The sequence below is a fragment of the Lepidochelys olivacea genome, assembly GCF_965140295.1.
Source record: "Lepidochelys olivacea isolate rLepOli2 genome assembly, chromosome: 6".
In the NCBI taxonomy this organism is placed as follows: Eukaryota; Metazoa; Chordata; order Testudines; family Cheloniidae; genus Lepidochelys; species Lepidochelys olivacea.
Genome location: NC_140416.1, coordinates 88393176 through 88414264, shown reverse-complemented (window position 1 = coordinate 88414264; position 21089 = coordinate 88393176). Strand labels below are relative to the sequence as shown.

Below are 21089 nucleotides of genomic sequence, written 5' to 3'. Positions count from 1 at the left end.
CGGGCCGCGACAGGCGCCTGCCCGTGGCTGGTTGGGCCCTGGGGGTGGGGCAGGGGATGTGAGGGGCTGACAGTCGTCACGTAGCGGTTCAACATCCCGCAGCTGGTCAAGCCCCATTGCGTCGCTGACTGAGGATGTGAGCCCGGCGGGGTGGGGAGGGATCACGTGGAGGTTATGGGCAGCAGGGACGCTTCCAGGTTCGGGGTGCTCAGGGCCGGATTTACACCTTAAATGTCCCTAGGCGCTGCATCTTCAGCACTCCTTCGGCCTATAGATGAACTTTGTGTTTTCCGTAAAACAAATAAACGTTTAACCCACCCTTTACTTTTAGGTGCCCCTGGAATGCCAGCCCCCCTAGGCACGTGTCTTGTGTGCCTAATTGGAAATCCGGCCCTGGGGATGCGGGTGTGGGGGTTATAGCTGAAGGGGTCAAGACAAGGGGGGCGTGACAGAGAGGAAATTTAGCCAGCAAATTATAGTAAGCTTGGTGAATGAGGCAGCTGTAGTGAGGAGCTGGGAAAGGAGGCTCCTACCATCTCCTATAGTGGGAGGCTTTTGAAGGCTCTCCTGTCCACACTGGCTCTGGAATAATTGTCTGGAAAGAGCCATTCTCCATCATTCTGTTTAGTCCCTGTGGAGACTGACTGAAGCACTTGTGCGTGTGGATGCCAAGTGCACTTCAATCGACGGGGAATAAATATTACATAACACGGTAAATTGCGCTAGTGTAGACAAGGCCAAAGTGCTGTATGAACATGAAGCTAGGCCATGTTCCTGGTGATTAACTGTTTAGTTAGTTTATTATTTTGATGTAAAGACAAAAACATAAAAGAATAACTCTCTTGGACTCTAGATGCTTTTCCTATTAATAAAAACTAAAATTATAATACCTAGCTCTTATATAGTGCTTTTAATCAGTAGATCTTAAAGCACATTACAAATGGGGATCATTATCCCCATTTTACAGATGGAGAAACTGAGGCAGCACATTTTCATGCATATGCTAATCACTAGTAAACAAATATATTATAAATCAAAATTTCTCACCCTTCACATTTCCCTTCAAAATTACTGTTCCTAGTCACCTCATCCGTCCCCATATGCCTGCTCTTACAGGCTTTACATAAGAACGGCCATACTGGGTCAGACCAAAGGTTCAGCTAGCCCAGTATCCTGTTTTCCAACAGTGGCCAATGCGAGGTGCCCTAGAGGGAAAGAACAGAACAGGTAATCATCAAGCGATCCATCTCTTGTTGCCTATTCCCAGCTTCTGGAAAACAGACTAGGGCCATCTCTGCCCATCCTGGCAATAGCCATTGATGGACCTGTCCTCCATGAATTTATCTAGTTCTTTTTTGAACCCTTATAGTCTTGGCCTTCACAACATCCTCTGGCAAGGAGTTCCACAGGTCGACTGTGTGTTGTGTGAAAAATACTTCCTTTTTTGTTTGTTTTAAACCTGCTGCCTATTAATTTCATTTGCTGACCCCTAGATCATGTGTTATGAGAAGGAATAAATAACACTTCCTAATTTACTTTCTCCACACCCATCATGATTTTATAGACCTCTGTCATATCCCCCTTTAGTCATCTCTTTTCCAAGCTGAAAAGTCCCAGTCTTATTAATCTCTCCTCATATGGAAGCAGTTCCATACCCTTTATAATTTTTGTTGCATACCCCCCCCCCCTTTTTGTTGCCCTTTTCCAGTTTTAATATATCTTTTTTGAGATGGGGCGACCACATCTGCACGCAGTATTCAAGATGTGGGCGTACCATGACAATATGATAGTTTCTGTATTATTATCCCTTTCTTCCTGATTCCCAACATTCTGTTTGCTTTTTTGACTGCCACTGCACATTGAGTGGATGTTTTCAGAGAACTATCCATGACTCCAAGATCTCTTTCTTGAGTGGTAACAGCTAATTTTGACCCCATCATTTTATTTGTATAGTGGGAATTATGTTTTCAAATGTGCATTACTTTTGCCATGCCAAAAATGTTCTCTATTATATACTGAGCAGGCTCCAATTTAACCCTCAGTATGGTACAGGGAGAGAAGTGTATCTTAGGTAAGCAGCTCCCAGGCCATTAGGGTTTAGGGAACAAAACTAACACCTTTAAATTGGACTTGGCAGCCAGTGTAGGTTCTGGAGCATTGGTTTATTCATGGAGAGATACCCTGATTAATAAGGAGTCTAACCCATTTTCCATTAGCTCCAGCTTCCTAATGGATTTAACATGTAATCCCACGTAGACTATTATGCACTTGTCCAGTCTAAAAGTGGCAAAAGCTAGTCATTAGCAAAATAGACCTCTATGGATGTTTGATTATTTCCAGTTCCTGAGTACATTTATCTTTTCTTTTTTTAGTTGGGATGAAACTCATTTTGGGAAGATGGGAAGTTACTACATTAACCGGACCTTCTTCTTTGACGTCCACCCACCGCTGGGGAAGGTGAACAGCTCTCATCAGTTCTTACATATATTTTAGGAGCCAGTGGAATCCCCCTGATCATTGGAATAGTCCAACCAAAGCCTAGTCCATTCTTCTGGTCAAAATGTGGGATGAGCACCAGGGTTTTCTGGATGCCCCTTCCTCGCTACTGTTGTCATCTGTTTGTTGTCTCGCTGGGAGGCCATGACATGTGGCCCCCTTTTGAGGCCGCACTCTTTGTCTTTTCTCTTCCATGGAAAATACTCAAAATATGGGAAAGTAAAGGGTGTGATTAATGCTGGATGTTGAAAAGGTCTGGCTGAAAAGGAGAGAATGGTTGATCATAAAACATGCGTAAGTTCTTCTAGGGGAAATGAAGGGGCCTCTTTGTGGGAAGTTATAGATCCAGGGAGCTAAGCAGTTCATGCTAGCAGGAATGTGAACTAAGAGCTCTGTAAATCAGTGAACAATACTGTTTTCTCAAAATAACATTTGAAAACAGCAGATTCTGAGCCAATCAGATTTCTAAACCAGTTGAACATATCCAAGTCTATCACCTTGTTTATAAAATGTCCCTTAAGAAGAGAATTTTGTGTTGGTTGAGGAGGATTGCAACTGTGTGGGTATCTGGTATAAGAGAATAGGTTTGTTACTGCACTGTAGTCAAACACTTTATTAAAGGCAAGAACACATTTCAGGGAGTCCTCAGTGGTGCCCATGACAGCAATGCACATAATCGGGATGGACTATAGCCAGATAAGATGCAGCTCTACCAACATTTGGGTCCTTTCTGAAAATGCGATTCTTGTCAGTTTCACTTTTTTCCTGCAGGCTGCTGAATAGCTTCAGTGAAAGGGACCAGCATCTTGTTAATTTCACTCTATTGCAGCTTGATAAAGCTACCAGCAGCAACAAAGTCCCTGGAGTTGTCTGCAAGTTCAGGAAAATTTTGCTTCTGTGGCTACATTTGGGTCCTGTTTGGAGGGTTTTCTCTGCTACCATAAGTACTACACTTTTTTTTTTTTAAATTAAATCTTAGAAATTTGTTGGCTTATGTCCCCATACTCACCTGGGAGAGTTTCCCACTTGCCAGTGGTAAGGAGGTGAGTGAATTTTGCAAATCCAGCAGATCTGTTTGTATAGTTGCAGTATGAATCTTGTACGCAAACTCCTTTTTCATGTTTGACAGAGTGTCTCAGTAGTAACTGGATATTTTTGATGGTTGGATGTGGGATGCTGTGAGCATCTTTCCTGCAGCTGGAGTGGATTCCACTGACTGTGAGATTGTTTCCCTGACCAGTTTGCCCCTTTTCCTCCCCAGATGCTGATAGGACTTGCTGGGTACCTGAGCGGATATGATGGCACATTTCCTTTCCAAAAGCCAGGGGACAGATATGAGCATCATAACTACATAGGAATGAGAGGGGTAAGAATGCACATGCCAGTGCTTAACCATCCACTCACAAATCAATGAAGGAAAGCAGAACTATCCTCTGGAGAAGATGGGTGTTTCCCTTCCTCTCCTTGGCTCCTTCAGTATAGCCTGTTACTTCTCTTCAGATTTTGAAGAGGCTGGATTTTTATGACGTATACTAAATTCTTTCATCCCTACCTCATCCACCCAGATGAGCTGGTACTGGGATTTTTGAAACTGGAGCAGACACTAACATTCTTCTTTATCTGGCTCTGTCTTTTATGGCAAGCAGGCCTCTGAAATAACCTGTTGGATGTTAAGGTGATGTTAAGGTGGTTTGATGAAGCTAATTGAAAGATGTTTCTGGAAATGACTTATATGGTCTGGAAAGAAACAATTATGGGTCCAATTTGACAATTATATGGTCTGGAAAGAAACAAGAAACAGATCCTTGTTACATACATGTGTAGACATGCTGCATAAACAACTGAAATTCTTCAAACTAAGTTTTCATTAGTTTGGCCTCTGCCTGAGGATCCTCGGTGAGACAGACTTGGGCACCACCAGCCAGTTGTTGTTACTTGCAGGAGCATCCATTGTTTGAATGTGTTTGAGGATGGAAGGAAGGAAGGAGGGTATGTGGGATCTGTATACACATTCATCTTGTGAAGAGATTGTCATAATCCTCTGTTTCCATTCTTTTCCTGCAGTTCTGTGCATTTCTAGGCTCATGCCTAGTTCCCTTCTCCTACCTCACAGTGCTGGAGCTGTCCAAGTCACTGTCTGCAGCATTACTTGCAGCCTCCATCCTGATTTTTGGTAAGCATTTCTAGCATCCTCATGGGAAATCTTATCTGTTTGGCATGTGGATGAAGGAGGGTCAGTAATGGAGGCCAGCCTCAGGGCAGATTAACTGTGCAGAGATTTTTCTCTCTGGTCTCATCACCTGCCAAAGAAGAAGTCACTGATGAGAAAGGATAGACACTGCCTCACTTCTGAGAGCTGAATAATTGCAGTCTGTATAGTGCTTTTTATTCATAAGGCTCCCAAAGCATTTTATAATCTGATTTAGTTTATAGGTATTTTTGTGGTACTCATTGCTATGCTATTGGAATACATTTAAATGCAAGAATTTTAAAAACAGCATGAAAGATGTATAGATAGAGATAATTTTGCCCACTACTGAAATACAGCCGCCTCTGGTATGGGATATAGCAGCTGTTTAATAGTGCACAACAATGCTAAATAAGACTTCAGGGTAGTAAATTGATAAAGGTTCTGTGTATAATTGAAAATTATACAGAAGGGTTTAGATAGGCAGAATAGAATTACCTGAGTTAGGGATGGGCCATTAAACACACAGACTCTCAAAAAGCATCACAGGGTTTTTAATGTCCCCTAGTCAAAGCTGCTGCTTTTTCTTTTCTTTTCTTTTCTTTTTTTTTGTATAATCTGAAAAATAGCCTTTTCAATGCCACAGCATCTCCTGGCACCATGCTGGTGCATGAGTTCACTGCTGACTTAGTGAGAAAATGACTGCTTACTGTGTCATTCCCAGCTCCCATTTGCTCAAAGAATTAGGAACTGAGAACGTAATCTGTGTTTGCTGCATGGCAATTTAGAGCTCTGCTGCTGTGCCATCTGAAAATAACATTTCAAAGTTTCTTACTACGGTAAGAGTTGAGACATGCTGATCTGTTTCTAGTCCCAACGTTGCCCATGCTGTCTCTTGACTAAGATGTGAGGAAACTGGCTTGCTACAGACACTGCTGCAGGATTGCTTTGAAACTGAGACAGCTCTTAGTATAGTTGTGTGTCTTATTTTCCAGATACAGGCTGCATTACTCTGTCCCAGTACATCCTGCTTGATCCCATTCTGATGTTCTTTCTTATGGGAGCTGTGTTGAGTATGGTCAAGTATAACTCCTGTGCAGATAGGTAAGATGGTGATAACTTTTTATTATGCCATAGGTATATGAGCCTTCATGCATGTACAGGGAGACAATATGATGGTGGGACTGGGTGATAACTAAGAGGAGGCTACTCTAGAAGGTTTGGGGGAGATGGAAGGAGAAGAGGGAGGGCATTTGACTCCTGGAAGAAGCAGGAAGAGACTATTGTGAACATGGGGGCTTTCTGAGAGTCATAGATGTGTAGGATGGGGAGGGACCTTGATAGGTCATCTAGTCCAATCCCCTTCACTGATGCAGGACTAAGTAATATTGACCATCCCTGACAGGTGTTTGTCTAACCTGTTCTTACACACCTCCAATGATGGAGAATCTATAACCTCCCTAGGCAATTTGTTCCAATGCTTAACTACCTTTACAATTAGGAAGTTTTTCCTGAAGTCCAACCTAAATCTCCCTTGCTGCGATTTAAGCCCATTACTTTTTGTCCTGTTCTTGGTGAATAAGGAGAACACTTTATCACCCTCCTTATGACATTCTTTATGTACTTGAAGATTGTTACCATGTCCCCCTCTGTCTTCTCTTCTCCAGGCTAAAGAAACCAAATTTTTTTAATCTTTCCTCATGGGTCATGTTTTCTAAATCTTTTATTGTTTTTATTGCTCTCCTCTGGACTTTGTCCGGTTTGTCCACATCTTTCCTGAAGTGTTGTGCCCAGATGAGGGCCTTGTGAGTGCTGCATAGAATGGAATAATTACTTCTAGTGTCTTGCTTACCACACTCCTGCTAATACATCCAAGAATAATGTTCGCTTTTTTACAACAGTATTGCATTGTTGACTCATATTTAGTTTGTGATCCACTATACCCTCCCCCCAGAATTTTTTTTGCAGTACTGCTTCCTAGGCAGTCATTTCCCATTTTGTATTTGTGCAGTTATTACTTCCTGCGTGTAATACTTTGCATTTGGCCTTCCTGAATTTCATCCTATTTATTTCAGACCATTTCTCCAATTTGTCAAAATCATTTTGAATTCTAGTCCTTTCCTTCAAAGCACTTGCAACCTCTCCCGGCTGAGTATCATTGTCAGTTTTTATCAGTGTGCTCTCTATGCCATTATCCAAATCATTTATGAAGTTATTGAATCGAACCAGATCCAGGACCGATCCCTGCGGATCCCCACTTGATATTCCCAGTGAGCTTGACTATTACCCATTTGATAACTACTCTGGATATGGTTTTCCAACCAGTTGTTCACCCATCTTATAGTAGATTGGTCTAGGCTATATTTTCCTAGTTTGCTTATGAGAAGGTCATGTGAGACAGTATCAGAAGACTTACTAAAGTCAAGATATATTGCAAGTACTGCATCCCCCCCATCCACAATGTTTGTTATCCTGTCGAAGAAGGATGTTAGGTGATTTGACAGGATTTGTTCTCAGCAAATCCATGCTGACTGTTAATTATTGCCTTACCTTCTAAGTGCTTACAAACTGATTATGTGTTCCATTATCTTTCCAGTACTGAAGTTAAGATGACTGGTCTGTAAATCCCTAGGTTATCCTTATTTCCCTTTTTATAAATAGGTACTATATTTGCCCTTTTCCAGTCCTCTGGGATCTCTCCCATCCTTCACATGTTCTCAAAGATAATCGCCATTGGCTGACACATCTCGTCAGCCCGTTCTTTAAGCATTCTAGGATGCATTTCACCATGCCCTGACAACTTGAAGACATCTAACTTGTCTAAGTAATTCTTAACTTGTTCTTTCCCTATATTAGCCTCAGATCCTACCCTGTTTACCCTGATGTTCACTGTGTTAGTCATCTGATCACTGCTAAACTGCTGAAAACTGAAACAAAAGGGCATTTAACACTTCAGCCATAGCTGTGTTTTCTATTAGTCTTTCCTTCCTCATTGAGTAAAGGGCTTATGCTGTCCTTGGTTTTCCTCTTGCTTCTAATGTATTTGTAAAATGTTTTCTTGCTGCCCTTTCTGTCCCTAGCTAGTTTAACCTCATTTTGTGCCTTGGCCTTTCTAATTTTGTCCCTGCATTCTTGTGTTGGTTTTTTTTAATCTGATCTAGTTTCCACTTTTTGTATGATTCTTTTTTGAGTTTTAGGTTGTTGAAGATCTCCTGGGTAAGACAGGGTGGTCTCTTATCATATTTTCCATTTTTCCTACACATTGGGATAGTTTGCTCTTGTGCCCTTAGTAGTGTCTCTTTAAAAGACTGCCAACTCTTCTGAAATCTTTTTTCCCCTTAGACTTGCTTCCTATAGTATGTAAAAAGAAAAGGAGTAATAGCTTATCTAAAGTGATCATCAGGTGGGGGGGATGTGAGAAAACCTGGATTTGTGCTGGAAATGGCCCACCTTAATTATGCACATTGTAGGGAGAATGGTCACTTTGGATGAGCTATTACCAGCAGGATAGTGAGTCTGTGTGTGTGGTTTTTGGGAGGGGGGTGAGGGCGTGAGAGAACCTGGATTTGTGCAGGAAATGGCCCAACTTTATTATCATGCACATTGTGTAAAGAGTTGTCACTTTGGATGGGCTATCACCAGCAGGAGAGTGAATTTGTGTGGGGGGGTGGAGGGTGAGAAAACCTGGATTTGTGCTGGAAATGGCCCACCTGATGATCACTTTAGATAAGCTATTACCAGCAGGACAGTGGGGTGGGAGGAGGTATTTTTTCATATTCTCTGTGTATAAATAAAGTCTGCTGCAGTTTCCACGGCATGCATCTGATGAAGTGAGCTGTAGCTCACGAAAGCTCATGCTCAAATAAATTGGTTAGTCTCTAAGGTGCCACAAGTACTCCTTTTCTTTTTGCGAATACAGACTAACACGGCTGTTACTCTGAAACCTATAGTATGTAACTATCTCAGTTTGCTTAAATCTGCCTTCTTGAAGTCCATTGTCTTTATTCTGCTATTTCCCCTCCTACCATTCCTTAGAATCATGAACTCTGTCATTTCATGATCACTTTCATACAAGCTGCCTTCTACCGTCTCAAATTCTGTTTGTCAGAATCAAATCTAGAGCAGCCCCTCTCCTAGTTGCTTTCTCCACCTTATGTAATAAAAAGTTGTCTCCAATGCATTTCAAGAACTTGTTGGATAATCTGTGTCCTACTGTATTATTTTCCCAGCAGATTTCTGTATAATTGAAGTCTCGCATCACCACCAAGTCCTATGCTTTGGAAGATTTTGTTAGTTGTTTAAAACAAGCCTCATCCATCTCTTCTTACTGGAGAGATGGTCTATAGTAGACCCCCTACCATGACATCACTCTTGTTTTTTACCCTTTTATCCTTACTCAGAGACTTTCAACAGATCTGCATCCCACTTCTATCTCAAGCTCAGTGCATGTGTATACATCTTTGATATACAAGGCAACATCTCCCTTTTCCCCCTGCCTATCCTGAGCAAGCAGTACCCTTCTATACTATTATTCCAGTCATATGAATTTTCCTACCAAGTCTCTGTGATGCCAGTTATGTTGTAATTGATTATTCCCTAGTACTTCTAGTTTTTCCTGTTCATTCTCCATACCTTGCATTAGTATACAGACATCTAAGATGTTCATTATATTTCCCCTCTATTGTCCCTCTTTTCTCTCCTTTGTCCCTGCTATGATTTCCCATGTTTCTTCCAGATTCTTACCCTTCTCCCAGGTCTCCATATTCTGGACTTGCATGTAGGCTTTTGTGTCCTGTCCCTGTTGAACCTAGTTTAAAGCCCACCTCACTAGATTTGCCAGTCTGTATCCAAAGATACTCTTCCCCTTCCTTGACAGGTGGACCGAATTTCTTCTCAGCAGTCCTTCTCAGAACAGCAGTCCATGGTCGAGGGAGATGAAGCCCTCCTGCAACACAATCCTCTTCTTCGCATGGCTGTGTGGAAAGGGGTTAGGGCTGGGAGAGACATAGGAAGTAGTTGGGAGAGAGGATTGAGTAGAGAATAGGGTATGAAAGCTAGTGTGAGAGGAAGCATTCACCGAGATATTGATGGTATGGAACTATGCAAGAGCCTTGAAGGTAAAGACAAGAAACTTGAACTTCCTGTGACAACAAGGGAAGCCAGTGGAGGGCATGATGTGGTCAGAGCAGTAGAATAGTACCATTTTACCATCTGCTTTTCCCTTAATGGTAAGACTTTTGTATGTCCTCTTGCCCCAATTTCTAGGGCCCAATTCCTTTGTTTCCAGGCCAGGGGAGCTCTACTTTTTCATAACGATGAGCCCATGAATATTTATAAAATAGTCTAATTTGTTGGGCTTCAAGGATTGGTATCCTATCATTTTGGAAGTGTTTACATGAGATTTCTGAATGAAGCAGGAATGTGCTCCAGGCTAGTTACTCTATGCATGTCCAAGAAGCATGATCCTGCTTACAGAGCGTTTGGGGATCCTGAAGAGTTTATGTAAGGTGGAGCCACATAGGGCATCTTCCCCACAATGGAACCAAAATCCGATGATGTGATAACTAAGTAAGCTTTACCCATTTGTGGTCTGTAACATTGCGTGAAATGTGCTGTAGAATTGACTGTGCAAGTCTCAGTGTGACTGACTACAGCAGACATGGCTAGTGTGGCCCATCTAAAGTCATGCAATGCTGCCTGCAGCCATCCTCATTTACAACACGGAGCATGTAACCTGTAAACTACAAACTCCTAGTGTACTGTGCTCCATCTGATCAGCTCAAGATGCAGTATTCTGTCCTATGATCTGTAATTTTCATTGGTTGTCTCTTTGTTCAAGATTGGGGCAGCAGCAAACAGCTCCATTTAATATAAATTAGGAGTGGCCCTCTGGCTTCTGGCTAGTGCTGATGAGACTTTTGATTGAGTAAAATGTGGATACCCAGAGGTAGTGGGAGAGGGGCTAATAGATTTCCACTCACCTCCACTCATCTTTTCTCTGTTGTTTGGTTTTAGTCTTATTTCTTTTGCTGTAGTTACCACTTGTGCTGTGGATAGGAAGATATTCTACACCAGTAGTTTTCTGATATAGACCTATGGAAGATACAAGGAGGAGCATAGCCAATATCTGTTCCCCTCCCATGTCACAGCCCTTTGACTCTTCCATCCTTGCCATGACGTGGAGCAAGAGTTGTAGCACTCCTCTCAGGTCCTGGCTTCTTGTATATGGACTCTCTCCAAACCCATTAGGTCAGCTTGTAGGCTGTGATTCTATTCCCCTCCTGAAGCCCTCCTGAAGAGATATAGGGTTGGCCAGGTTTCAATAGAGGCCCTTTACAAACATCAAAACAAGGGCGCTCTTGCACCTTTCCAAAATTAATGAAAAATATGTCAATTTTATTTCCCTACTTCCAGTGAAAGACCCCTGAGAAATAGAACAGGAAGCAGTGTTAACAGATTTTGCAGTTGCCCAGGGCCTGCTCTGAGCAGATGATTTCCTGTTTGTTTCAATTGGTGCTGTTTGCGCTTGTAGCCATCATTAAACTGCTCTGTCTGTTGTGTAGGCCGTTTTCTGCCCCCTGGTGGTTCTGGCTGAGTCTGACTGGGGTCAACCTTGCTGGAGCGATAGGGGTGAAGTTTGTTGGCCTCTTTGTTGTCCTCTTGGTTGGACTGAACACAGTTTATGATCTTTGGGAGTTGCTGGGGGACCTCAGCCTGTCACTGGTGAGTGTCCAGAATTTTTCTTTATGTTTAGTGTTTTCCCCCTGGTTAACTTCCCTGCTTTTGATATCCATGAAAACAGCTTACTATCAGTTTGTCTGCAGAAGACAGCTGATAGATATTGGAGCCAGATGGTGACGGGAATTGAGAGGTATAATGAAAAACCTGTCGTCTCCTGTGTTTTTTAGAAAAACATATGTCAGCAGGATATAATGCACCCAGAGCACACTGAAGGGGTCCCCATTGTTCATTGGAGAGATCTCTTACCTTTTGGGTTGTGTGCATTAGGTTTCATTCTAGATTAAATGCATATCAAGGATGGCGAGACAATAGACCATAGTTAGCTATCATCTGGAATTCTACAGTGTTTTGGCCTTCTAAAGAGAAGTGCTTCCTGCTAGATCGGGGTAATCAATTATTTTTTGTTAAGGTTCAGATTTCTTGGTCAAAGTATGGTCAAGGTCCAGACTCCAGAGAAAATAATAATAACAAATTATAACAATAATGATAAGTTTAAAAAAAAATGTCAAGTTCCGTTCAAAAGTATCTGGCGGTCCAGATTTGGCCCCGTGGTCTGCCTATTGACTACCCCTGCACTAGATGTTCCTCATTTGCTGCACCTAATATGCATGCGATGCAGGAAGTTGATGCTGTCTTAATTTGCAATACAAGGATACAGCCTGCACAAACTGCGAGGGTATGTAAAGCTTCATTGGGATCCAGTGGCTTACTTGTAGTATATACTATGTGACTTGCAGTCTCTACAGGATACACTGTTGTGTTGAAGATGAAGGTAGCTGTACCCTTCTCCATTTTCACAAATGCAGCGCAGCAGCTCTTAGGCTCTGGGTAACTAGCCAATGCAGTTGTTGAAAGAGGAAAGGTCGGGTTCTCTGGCTTAAAAAAAATTATTTGGGGGCTGTGAAATCTGATGTTTATTACCTCAGAGATGTCTTCAATATCCCATTTAAGATCTTGCAGCCAGTAGAGAGAGAGACTATTCAAGCACATCTTTTTAAAAAAAAAAAAAAAAAAAGTGTTAAATTCTTCTTTTGTCCCAGCCTATTTTGAAGTTTGAAAATTATATTTCTTCCACTTACTGGTGTCCTTTTCGTATTTCATAAACATTGTTTTTTTCCTCCCTGCCTTGTGGTTTGTGTTCCCTGAGTAATGTGAATCAATATGAGCTGCAGAGATGCAGCATTCCAGCTCCAGAGAAGCATTTCTTGAGAATAGAGTTAGTTAATTGTATCTGAAATGGAACAAATCCATCATCTCTAAGGTTTCTGTCACAGACAGCTGCAAAGTGATTTCATTTGTGCTGTTGGCAGCAAAAGAGAACCCCTGAGTGTTAAAATATATAAAGAAATTTACCAACTCCAGAAGAGAGAGACTTGCTGAATAATTAACTATTTGACAACCCTTCGTCAGTTACTCTGAAAAAGAACTAGTAACGTAAAAGCCTAAAAGCATGAATAACTTTTCTCCATATTGCCTATGGAACTAGTTTGGTTTGTTTACATGTCATTTATTTGGAAAAAAAATTGATTTCTAGAACCTGCACCTCATCTTGGCCTACTGCTCTGTTTTGTTCAGTGCTCTTTAGTGATATCATATTTTTCTTCTTTTTATTTGTATTGAGAATAGTAAAAATAGTTACTGTAACAAAAAGAGATTTTGTAAAACGAGAAGTGTTTTGTGCTGATCTGAGCATGAGATTGGGGACTAGATTCCTGAATTTTAATCCCAGCTCAGACATTGATCGACACTGTGGCTTTGGTTATGTAATTTAAGCCAAAATTTTCAAAAGTGGCAGTGATTTTTGAGTGCTCAACTGATGCTTTGGGCTGGATGTTTTCAGAAGTACTGAGCCAACTTCATCTTCTACTCCTGGGAGAATTCTGCACCAAAAAATAAATAATTCTGCACACAATATTTTAAAATTCTGCAAAATTCTGCATATTTGATTTGTCAAAATAACACAATATAATCATTCCAGTTTCAATTGTTTGGGTAATTTATTTCAAAATACCCAGGAACAAGTATGTCAACAATACAGACACTTTACTCCTGGGGGAATCTTTTTTTAGAGAGTTAAACAAACACCTACAACAACCCAGTTCCAGTTGGGGGGGTGCTGGAGGAGACACTGTGGGCATCCCCCTAGAGCCCAGACAGCTGCACCCTGCTCCCCTCAGAGTCCAGCCGTGGGGCACCCCCAGACACCCACACTCCCTTCCCACCAGACCCCAGCCATGGGGCAACCTGGAGCCCAGACACCTGCACTCCCTAACCCCCAGACTTCAGCTGTGGGGTACCCCCCCCCAGCCCAGACACCTTCACCCCCCGTCCCCTCGGAGCCTAGCCATAGGGTACTCCCATCCCAGACACCCTATCACCCCAGAGCCTTTACTCCCCCCACCCAGCTTCTTTACTGTCCTGCCAGAGGACGTGGTGCGGCCCTGTCCTTCCTCACCCTTTGCCAGAGCTCGGTCTCCTGGGTCCTCTTCTGTCCCTGGGTTGATGAGGATCAAGCTGGGCCTCCAGAGCATACAGAGCCTCCATCTTTGCCGGGCTGGGTGCTCCACTAACTGTGAGCTGGAGAGCTGGGCTCTGCAGAGCACAGCAGCCCTTGAGGGGCCAGCAGCTCTCCAGCCCCAGTTCTCCAGGGGAAACATGATATTCTGTACAGAACATTAATTCTGCACAAATTCTACTTTGCACAGTGGTGCAGAGTTCCCCCAGGAGTAATAGTCCATTGACTTCAGTGGGTGCAGGATCTGGACCACAACAAAACATAGTCAATGTTTTCCCTATTAGTTTAAAAATAATTTGCCTTGGTGTTAGGAGATGGGAGTTGCTTAGCTTAATAGCTAAGTGATAAGTACTTACAAAAACCTAAGATAGATGAAATAGACACCGATTAAACCTGATTTTGGCAGCCTTAACCTCTATAAATCCAAATTCTTAGCAAATTTGGATAATCAAGAAGCCATTTTTAGACCCACATCTGAGAAAGCCTCAGGATTTCCCCAAGACTCTGATAAATTGGTCCTCCCCCATGCTTTAATTTTCTCCCTTCACCCCATAGCCACAGTTCCTACTCCACAAACTTCTTCCCACGCTTCATTTATTTTCAAGTCCTGTGCTACCCCAATAAATTATATAAGCAATATGGGTCTGACTTTCAAAGGTGTTGATCTTGGGCAGCTCCCATTGTCTTCAGTTGCAGAAGTGGGTGCTGAACATTTCTCAAAACAAAAACTATTTTTTCCCTTATTTTCAAATGAGGCCAACTCTTCGGGGAGCACATTGGGAGAGTGTGGCTTGGCTTCCACCTTTCCCTCAGCCTTTTTGGAGAAGTCTTGCAGCTTGCTAAGGAACTAGTTGATCTTGTGTGCTATGGTGGTTTGTATGAATAGTCTCCCAGGGGCACTCCTGGCAGTCGCAATCAGGAGGGTTTCTGCTGCTGCTCTGTTTGATTTGGATTCTGTCTGCAGGTCACACTGGGGAAACACTTGATGGCTCGTGTATTCTGCCTCATCCTGTTGCCAGTCGCACTCTATACAACTCAGTTTGCTGTTCACTTTGCAGTGTTAAATAAAAGGTATTTCTCAAGCTTTCCTCCTTACTTTCTCCCTCAGCACAGAAGAAAATCACCTCCCCTTCCCTTTGAATTGAGAGTCACTGTTTATTCTGCCTTTAGTAATTTTAAAGTTTCAGAATCAGAAGCACGTTTACAAGACACATCTTAGCCTAGATTCCTGCCCAAACATAGTTCTTACAAGGATGGCTCTGTGCACACTAGCCAGCCAAATCATGTTAGTAGTAGTTGGGTCAGCCGGCACAGAGTTCAGAAACTGTGCTTAAACATGGTTCCCTGCCCAGTTAATCAGCTTAATATATTTATTTGTACAGAGATTTAGTAGCTATTTAAGTGGAGACTGTAATAGTAACTCTGGCTCCTTCCGTCTAAGTATCTTAAAATGTTTTGCAGATGTTAATTAAGTCACACAGCTCCCCCTCCTCTGCATTATTTGGCATAATTATCCCCTTTATACAGATGGGGAAAGTGAGGGGAACTGACTGACTCAAGGTCACACAGCAAGTCAGCGGGGGAGGTGGGATTAGAACCCTCCTCTGAGTCCCAGCCTAGTATCTTAATCACCCTCCTTCCATTCTGGCCCTAAACAGATTGTGATACAGGGCTCAGATGCCTTTGTTTTCCTCTTATTTGTTCAATTGGTTTCAGTAGTACCCACAATGAGAGCTGACTGGAAGATAACTTTTCTGTTTCATGGTGGCTACTTTCAAGGTTTTGAAATTTGTTTTCGTTCTGCATTGAATGAAAAACAAAACATTTCAAATGTTTTCACACAAACAGAAGTTGTGTGGTTTGAGAAGCCAGTCTCGCTCTATACCAGGGGTGGCCAAACTTACTGAGCTGCCAAGCTGCATACGACAATCTTCAGATGCTCAAGAGCCGGGACATGCCTGCCAGGGCTCAGGGCTTCAGCCCTGCAGGAAGAGAAGTCTTGGGGTTCCAGCCCTGCTGGAGGTGCCTGCTGGGGCTTCCTTGTGGGGCTTGAGGCTTCAACCCTGCTCTTGCTGAAGCCCTGAGCTCCTCCCGCCCCAAGTCTGGTAGGCGAAGAATGGGGTGGTGGGGGGGGAGAGTATAGGGAGCTTTGCGAGCCACACTTTAATTGTAAAAAAGCTGCATGCAGCTCACGAGCCATGGTTTGGCCACTCCTGCTCTATAGCCTGGTGTTTAGGGTCCTGGCTTGGGATGTAGGAGACCCAGGTTCAAGTCCCTGCTCTGCCTGATTCAGAGCAGATTTTTCATCCCAGATCATGCCAAATCAGGTCCAAAAAGGGACTTCAAATGTGGTTCTCTAGTACTCTAATCAAAGTATTCTCCACCCCCACGCACCCAGGTTCTGGATCCAAAAACCTCCCTGACAAAAAAATTTGCGGAAACTGGTACGTCTCCACAAAACACACAGGTTTTGATGAAATAGCTTATTTTGGTGAAATTTCATTTCACCAGAAATGTTCTGACCAGTTCTACTCATAATATGGTAGGTGTCTCCAAAGAAAAGAATGATTCTGTGCCTTGGGAATGGGTGCGACAGATTAGTAAGGTTGTCAAGGTGGTGATTGGCCATATGATGGCAATAGCTATTTAAAAATCAGTAAGATCAATGAATTCTTTCTGTTTACTCCTCAGACGTGGGTATAAGTCAGGTAGTCTCACCACAAGTATCACAGCAGGAATGGGTCTATAGGAGCAATAGAGGGGATGTGACTTGCCCAAGGTGAGACCATGATTTGAGGAATGTGGTACTTTCAAAGAAAACTTTCTTGCAGCATTGTTCTTCATACAGAATTAAAAGGATTAACTTTTGATGGCCATAGAAACCCTCTCAAAACCTTGAAGCTGTTGAAAATTGCCTGTGAGAGTGTATTTGTCATAGCCAAGTGAGTCAGAGCCCATTGTGAGAGGTAGTCACCCACAGGAGCTGAAGTTCTCTTTTGCCGGCGTTCTGAGGCAGACTAATTGTCTTATCTGTTTCCTTCTTTAAAATGATTTGGTAATGCATATTTCAGTTCTGCTTGTTTCCACAGTCTCACGGTCTGTACATTCTTTGCTTTCTCCTAGTGGGCCCGGGGATGGTTTTTTCAGCTCTGCCTTTCAGTCCCGACTGATTGGGAACAATCTTCACAATGTCTCCGTTCCAGAGCGTAAGTGTCCAGTTCCTTGGGGAAGTAAATTTCTTAGATTAACCCTGGCACATAACTATGTCTCTAAAAAACCAAAAGAAGTTGTTAGCTGGTCAGCAGATTCACCAGCAAGAGTGAGCTTTGCTAGAGATTAGGCTGTGTGTCAGCTCCCTGCCATACCTGTTTATCTGCATCACCAGCAAACGCTTCGAGACTCTGCCAGTCTAAATCTTGCCTTGCAAGTGACAATCAATTAATCCCACTTCACGAGTTCCCCAGATGTCTCCCTGCAGTGTCCAGTCCCTCTTGCTGTGATACTCACAGAAATGAAGTTCACTGCCTCCAAAGAGACAGTGTACTCGTTAGCCTGTTGGGTTAGCTGATGAGTCACACTTCACTTTAATATGCATAACTGAGATGGCTTTGTTATAGAACAAGAATAAATTTAATAATAAAGAATAGAGATTTAGGTAATACTAAGCAAGAGAAAAAGAGACCAGTATAGTTACAAACAAAACAAAATAAAACACCCTTTCTAGTGCCTAAAGTTTAACAGATTACAGTCTTGGTCTCAGGCAATTTCTCACCTATAATCAGTTCCCAGAGACTTCAGCCCACATGGATGAAGGATCCAACTTTCATAGATTCCAGGAGCTCTGGCCTTTTTAGCTCTTTAAGTGATTTATAACTAAAATGTCTTTTTTATTCCCTTATATTACCCTGTAGCAGGGGGCACTCATCTGTTGAGTGCTTCCTGCTACTAGGTGCAGTACTGCAGTCCTTTTCCTACTCCTGGCACCCCCTGTGGGTTGTCAACCTTGCTTGGCGGGTCTCCAGTAGCTTGGCTCTCTGGCCAGGTCACACAATCCTAATGAACCCTTCTAGGTAACAAAAATCCAACCAAGACTGTCTATCTGCTCTTACCAGTGTCTTCAACCTCAGTTCTCTGTCCTTTAAATTCAGCCCTTCGCTTGGGCTTCCAAACAAGCCTTGTCCTCTTCTCGGGGTTTATACCACTTTGTCCGTGGGGGAACAATGGCCCACCCACTACTCCAGCTTCCAACCCAAAGACCCTATAAACAGCAGCCATGTACTGCTTATTTCAATTCATTGCTGCTACTTCCCTGGGCCTCTTCCTACCTGGCCCCTTTAATTTAAAATTTAATTTAATTTAAAAAAAAACCTCTTACCTCAGGGTTAAAGTTCTCAGCCCTTCTCTTTCCCATCTTAAGCAAATGCAGCCATCTGAGCTCCTTTGGACAGAGAGGAGCACCCTTTCTTGCCCCTTTGGTCCAAGCCAGGAGCTGATCTGCTTAGGTTCTGAAGCTCATTTTATCTGAGCCTGCTGGTCTCAGATTGGCTGCTTCCATACAGCCTCTCTAGGCATGCCTGGGGGACCTACCTTCACTGCACCTTTCCTAGGGTGCAGTGTAGTAGGCCAAGGGGGCTCCTGCAGGGAACCACAAAGGCTTGGTACATACTCTCATGTTCCCACAGTCCAGCCCAGGCAGATTTGCTGGGGGTGCAGACTCTATCCGCATGTGCTTACTAAGCTCTTTCTTCCCCTGCTTGTTAGCTTGGTTGCTTTGTTTACCTTATATGTAAATGTACTTCCATTGTCTTCTCCTGTAATCAAGCCAGTCAGACAGGAGAATCCATATTCCTTTGTCTAAGGCAGGCTTGATTTATGCACTGCCCCCAAAATACATTTTAAGAGTATATTTCTGGCACACATATCTAATTCTTTGTACACAACCCATACATGCATCGTGCAATGATATTCATGACCAACATTTCACCGGTTTTCATGTGATACCTTACATGAGACTTCTTAGACACATATTACTTCTGGGTGAATTCTGCGCCATTGTGCATGTGCAGAATTCATGTCCCCCACAGATTTCTTTGCTTCCCGCAGAAAATGACAGGGAAGCAAAGGAAAACTGCAAGAGCAGTGACATGCCCCTTCCCAGCAGTGCAGGTGAGTCATTTCCAGCACCTAAAAGAGCTGGTGGAGAGATAAATCATTGTATAGGGGGCAGGGTTGGGGATGCCCATGGGCGTAGTTTGGAGGGGCAGAGGGACATTGCCCTCCAAACAAACATAGGTGTGGGGCCATTGCTCCCCTCCCCCCCTTGATTCCCCAATTTCTGTGAAAGCAGAGCTATCTAGGTGAGAGAGGGTGCCCTTCTGGCTTGCTGGCTTTGCAGCTGGACACCATCTCCTGGGTCCTAATGCCGGTTGTCCTCACCTTCTATGTGTGCTGGGCTTGGGAGAAGAGACAGTGGGAAAGGAAGGGGGATGGGATAGGACAGGGGAGAGGAATGTGGGAGTGAGGGGAGGGGGATGGGGCAGAGGACAGTGTGGGAAGGAAGAGGGAGGGAATGGGGAAGAGGCAGTGGGAAAGGGGGATGGGATGGGGAAAGTGAGGGGAAAGCAGGTGCCTGGCATGCAGCATCCCCTTGGCGGCGGCAGCAGCAGCAGCTGGGGCGCCCTCGTTAAGCAGGCCCATCGAACCCCCACCCCAATGAGCCCCAATCCCCCTGCACCTGGACCTCTATCCTACTGAATCCCAACCAGCTGCTCCTGGACCCCCATCCCACCATGCCCCACTCCCCTAGCACCCAGACCCCTACAGCTGAGCACCCAACCCTCCCTCCTCCCCCGCTGACCCCCGACCACCTTCACCTGGAGCCCTCTGCAGAGTCCCTTTGCCCCTGCACCCGGAACCTCCCAGAGAGCCCCAGTGCATCCAGATCCCCCACTGAGCCTCCCGCACCCAGATTGTCCCACATAGAATCCTCTCACCCAGTACCCTACACTAAGCCTCTCCACACTAGGATCCTTCTGGGCTGAGCCTGCCTGCCCACACCAGGTGTGCCTGGCACAGAGGGTCAGGGCCCTGGGGTGTTTCTGGAACAGGCCCACCACTTGTGCTGTATCAGGGTCAGGTGCAGCCTCACCACTGAGTCCCTGTTGCAGGGAGGGAAGGGGAGCTGCAGGGCGATCTCTCACCTCCGTGCAGCCAGTGACCTGTGCTCCACACTGCAATGCTGGAGCGTCCACATTTATTTATTGACAAATAAAATTTGGAGCATTTTAAAATATTGCACACAGAATTTTTATTTATTTTTAGTGCAGAATTCCCCCAGGAGTAATATTATGACAACAGTGTTTTGGGGGTAGTGAGTGTGTCAGGCCTCATATGAGTTACAGTTTGGTGGGCCCCCTGCTAGTTGGCATTGAGGCGCTCTTTGGATCACATAGGGACCACTTTTTGCAGCTGGGAATGGGGAGGACACATCCTTCCTCTTTAGTAGACCTTGGATACTTGGGAAAGCCCCCTTCAGGATCCTTCCCTAATCCTAAGTCTCTCCGGCTTGCCCCCCTCCAAGAGGCACGAAACCTTTATATGTGATTTCCTGTAAGGCACATGACTAGGAGCAAGCATATGACCTGCAATTACAGCCCCCAATATTAAAAAGCCTGTGTGCTGTAACACGCATGCTGAGGCTGCGTGTGTGCATGCCAGGCTGCAGTGCCCTATTAATACTTTCTTCTGTGTGTTTTCAATAACACGTGCCATTACAAAACTGAAATAATGCTAAAGCTTGAGTCTATTTTTTGTCATGTCTGTTTTTGCTTTACTTTTTGTCCTTCACTCTGCCAGGGACAGTGAAATAAGACTTTTGACTTGTCGGTTTTACCTTTTTTGTAGTTATTAAGACAATGTAATGTGCTTGGATTTCCATCCCTGCAAGGGAAAGGCATACATTAAAGAGACTCCATCAACTTAAAACTCATACTTAGGGCCAGATCCTCTGGTCCAGTTGTGCTGTGTTCAGTGCCGGACTGGGCTTAGGGGACAAAGACGGCTGTATGCCTCTTTTGTGGTTTCCAGATCCTGAAGCCAGCTAGGGGCCACTGAGTCCCCAGAGCAATTTAGAGCAGCTTTAAGAATGCT

The 21089-nt window shown here is 43.9% G+C and overlaps 1 protein-coding gene across 3 annotated transcripts in view; it reads left to right on the top strand.

Annotated features, from left to right (window-relative positions):
* POMT2 (protein O-mannosyltransferase 2) overlaps positions 1 to 21089 on the top strand; it is a gene marked incomplete at its 5' end in the record, with an annotated part of 48923 nt that overhangs the window by 568 nt on the left and 27266 nt on the right. For 2 of the 3 annotated variants that reach the window (XM_084630154.1, XM_084630153.1), the window contains 7 exons: positions 2373 to 2457; positions 3758 to 3862; positions 4561 to 4669; positions 5680 to 5788; positions 11248 to 11407; positions 14905 to 15011; positions 17064 to 17146. In XM_084630154.1, the coding sequence (XP_084486280.1) occupies positions 2373 to 2457; positions 3758 to 3862; positions 4561 to 4669; positions 5680 to 5788; positions 11248 to 11407; positions 14905 to 15011; positions 17064 to 17146 (758 nt within the window). Of the gene's footprint in view, positions 1 to 118; positions 137 to 2372; positions 2458 to 3757; positions 3863 to 4560; positions 4670 to 5679; positions 5789 to 11247; positions 11408 to 14904; positions 15012 to 17063; positions 17147 to 21089 lie in introns of those variants that run through there. The other variant, XM_084630155.1, reaches the window with a different exon arrangement.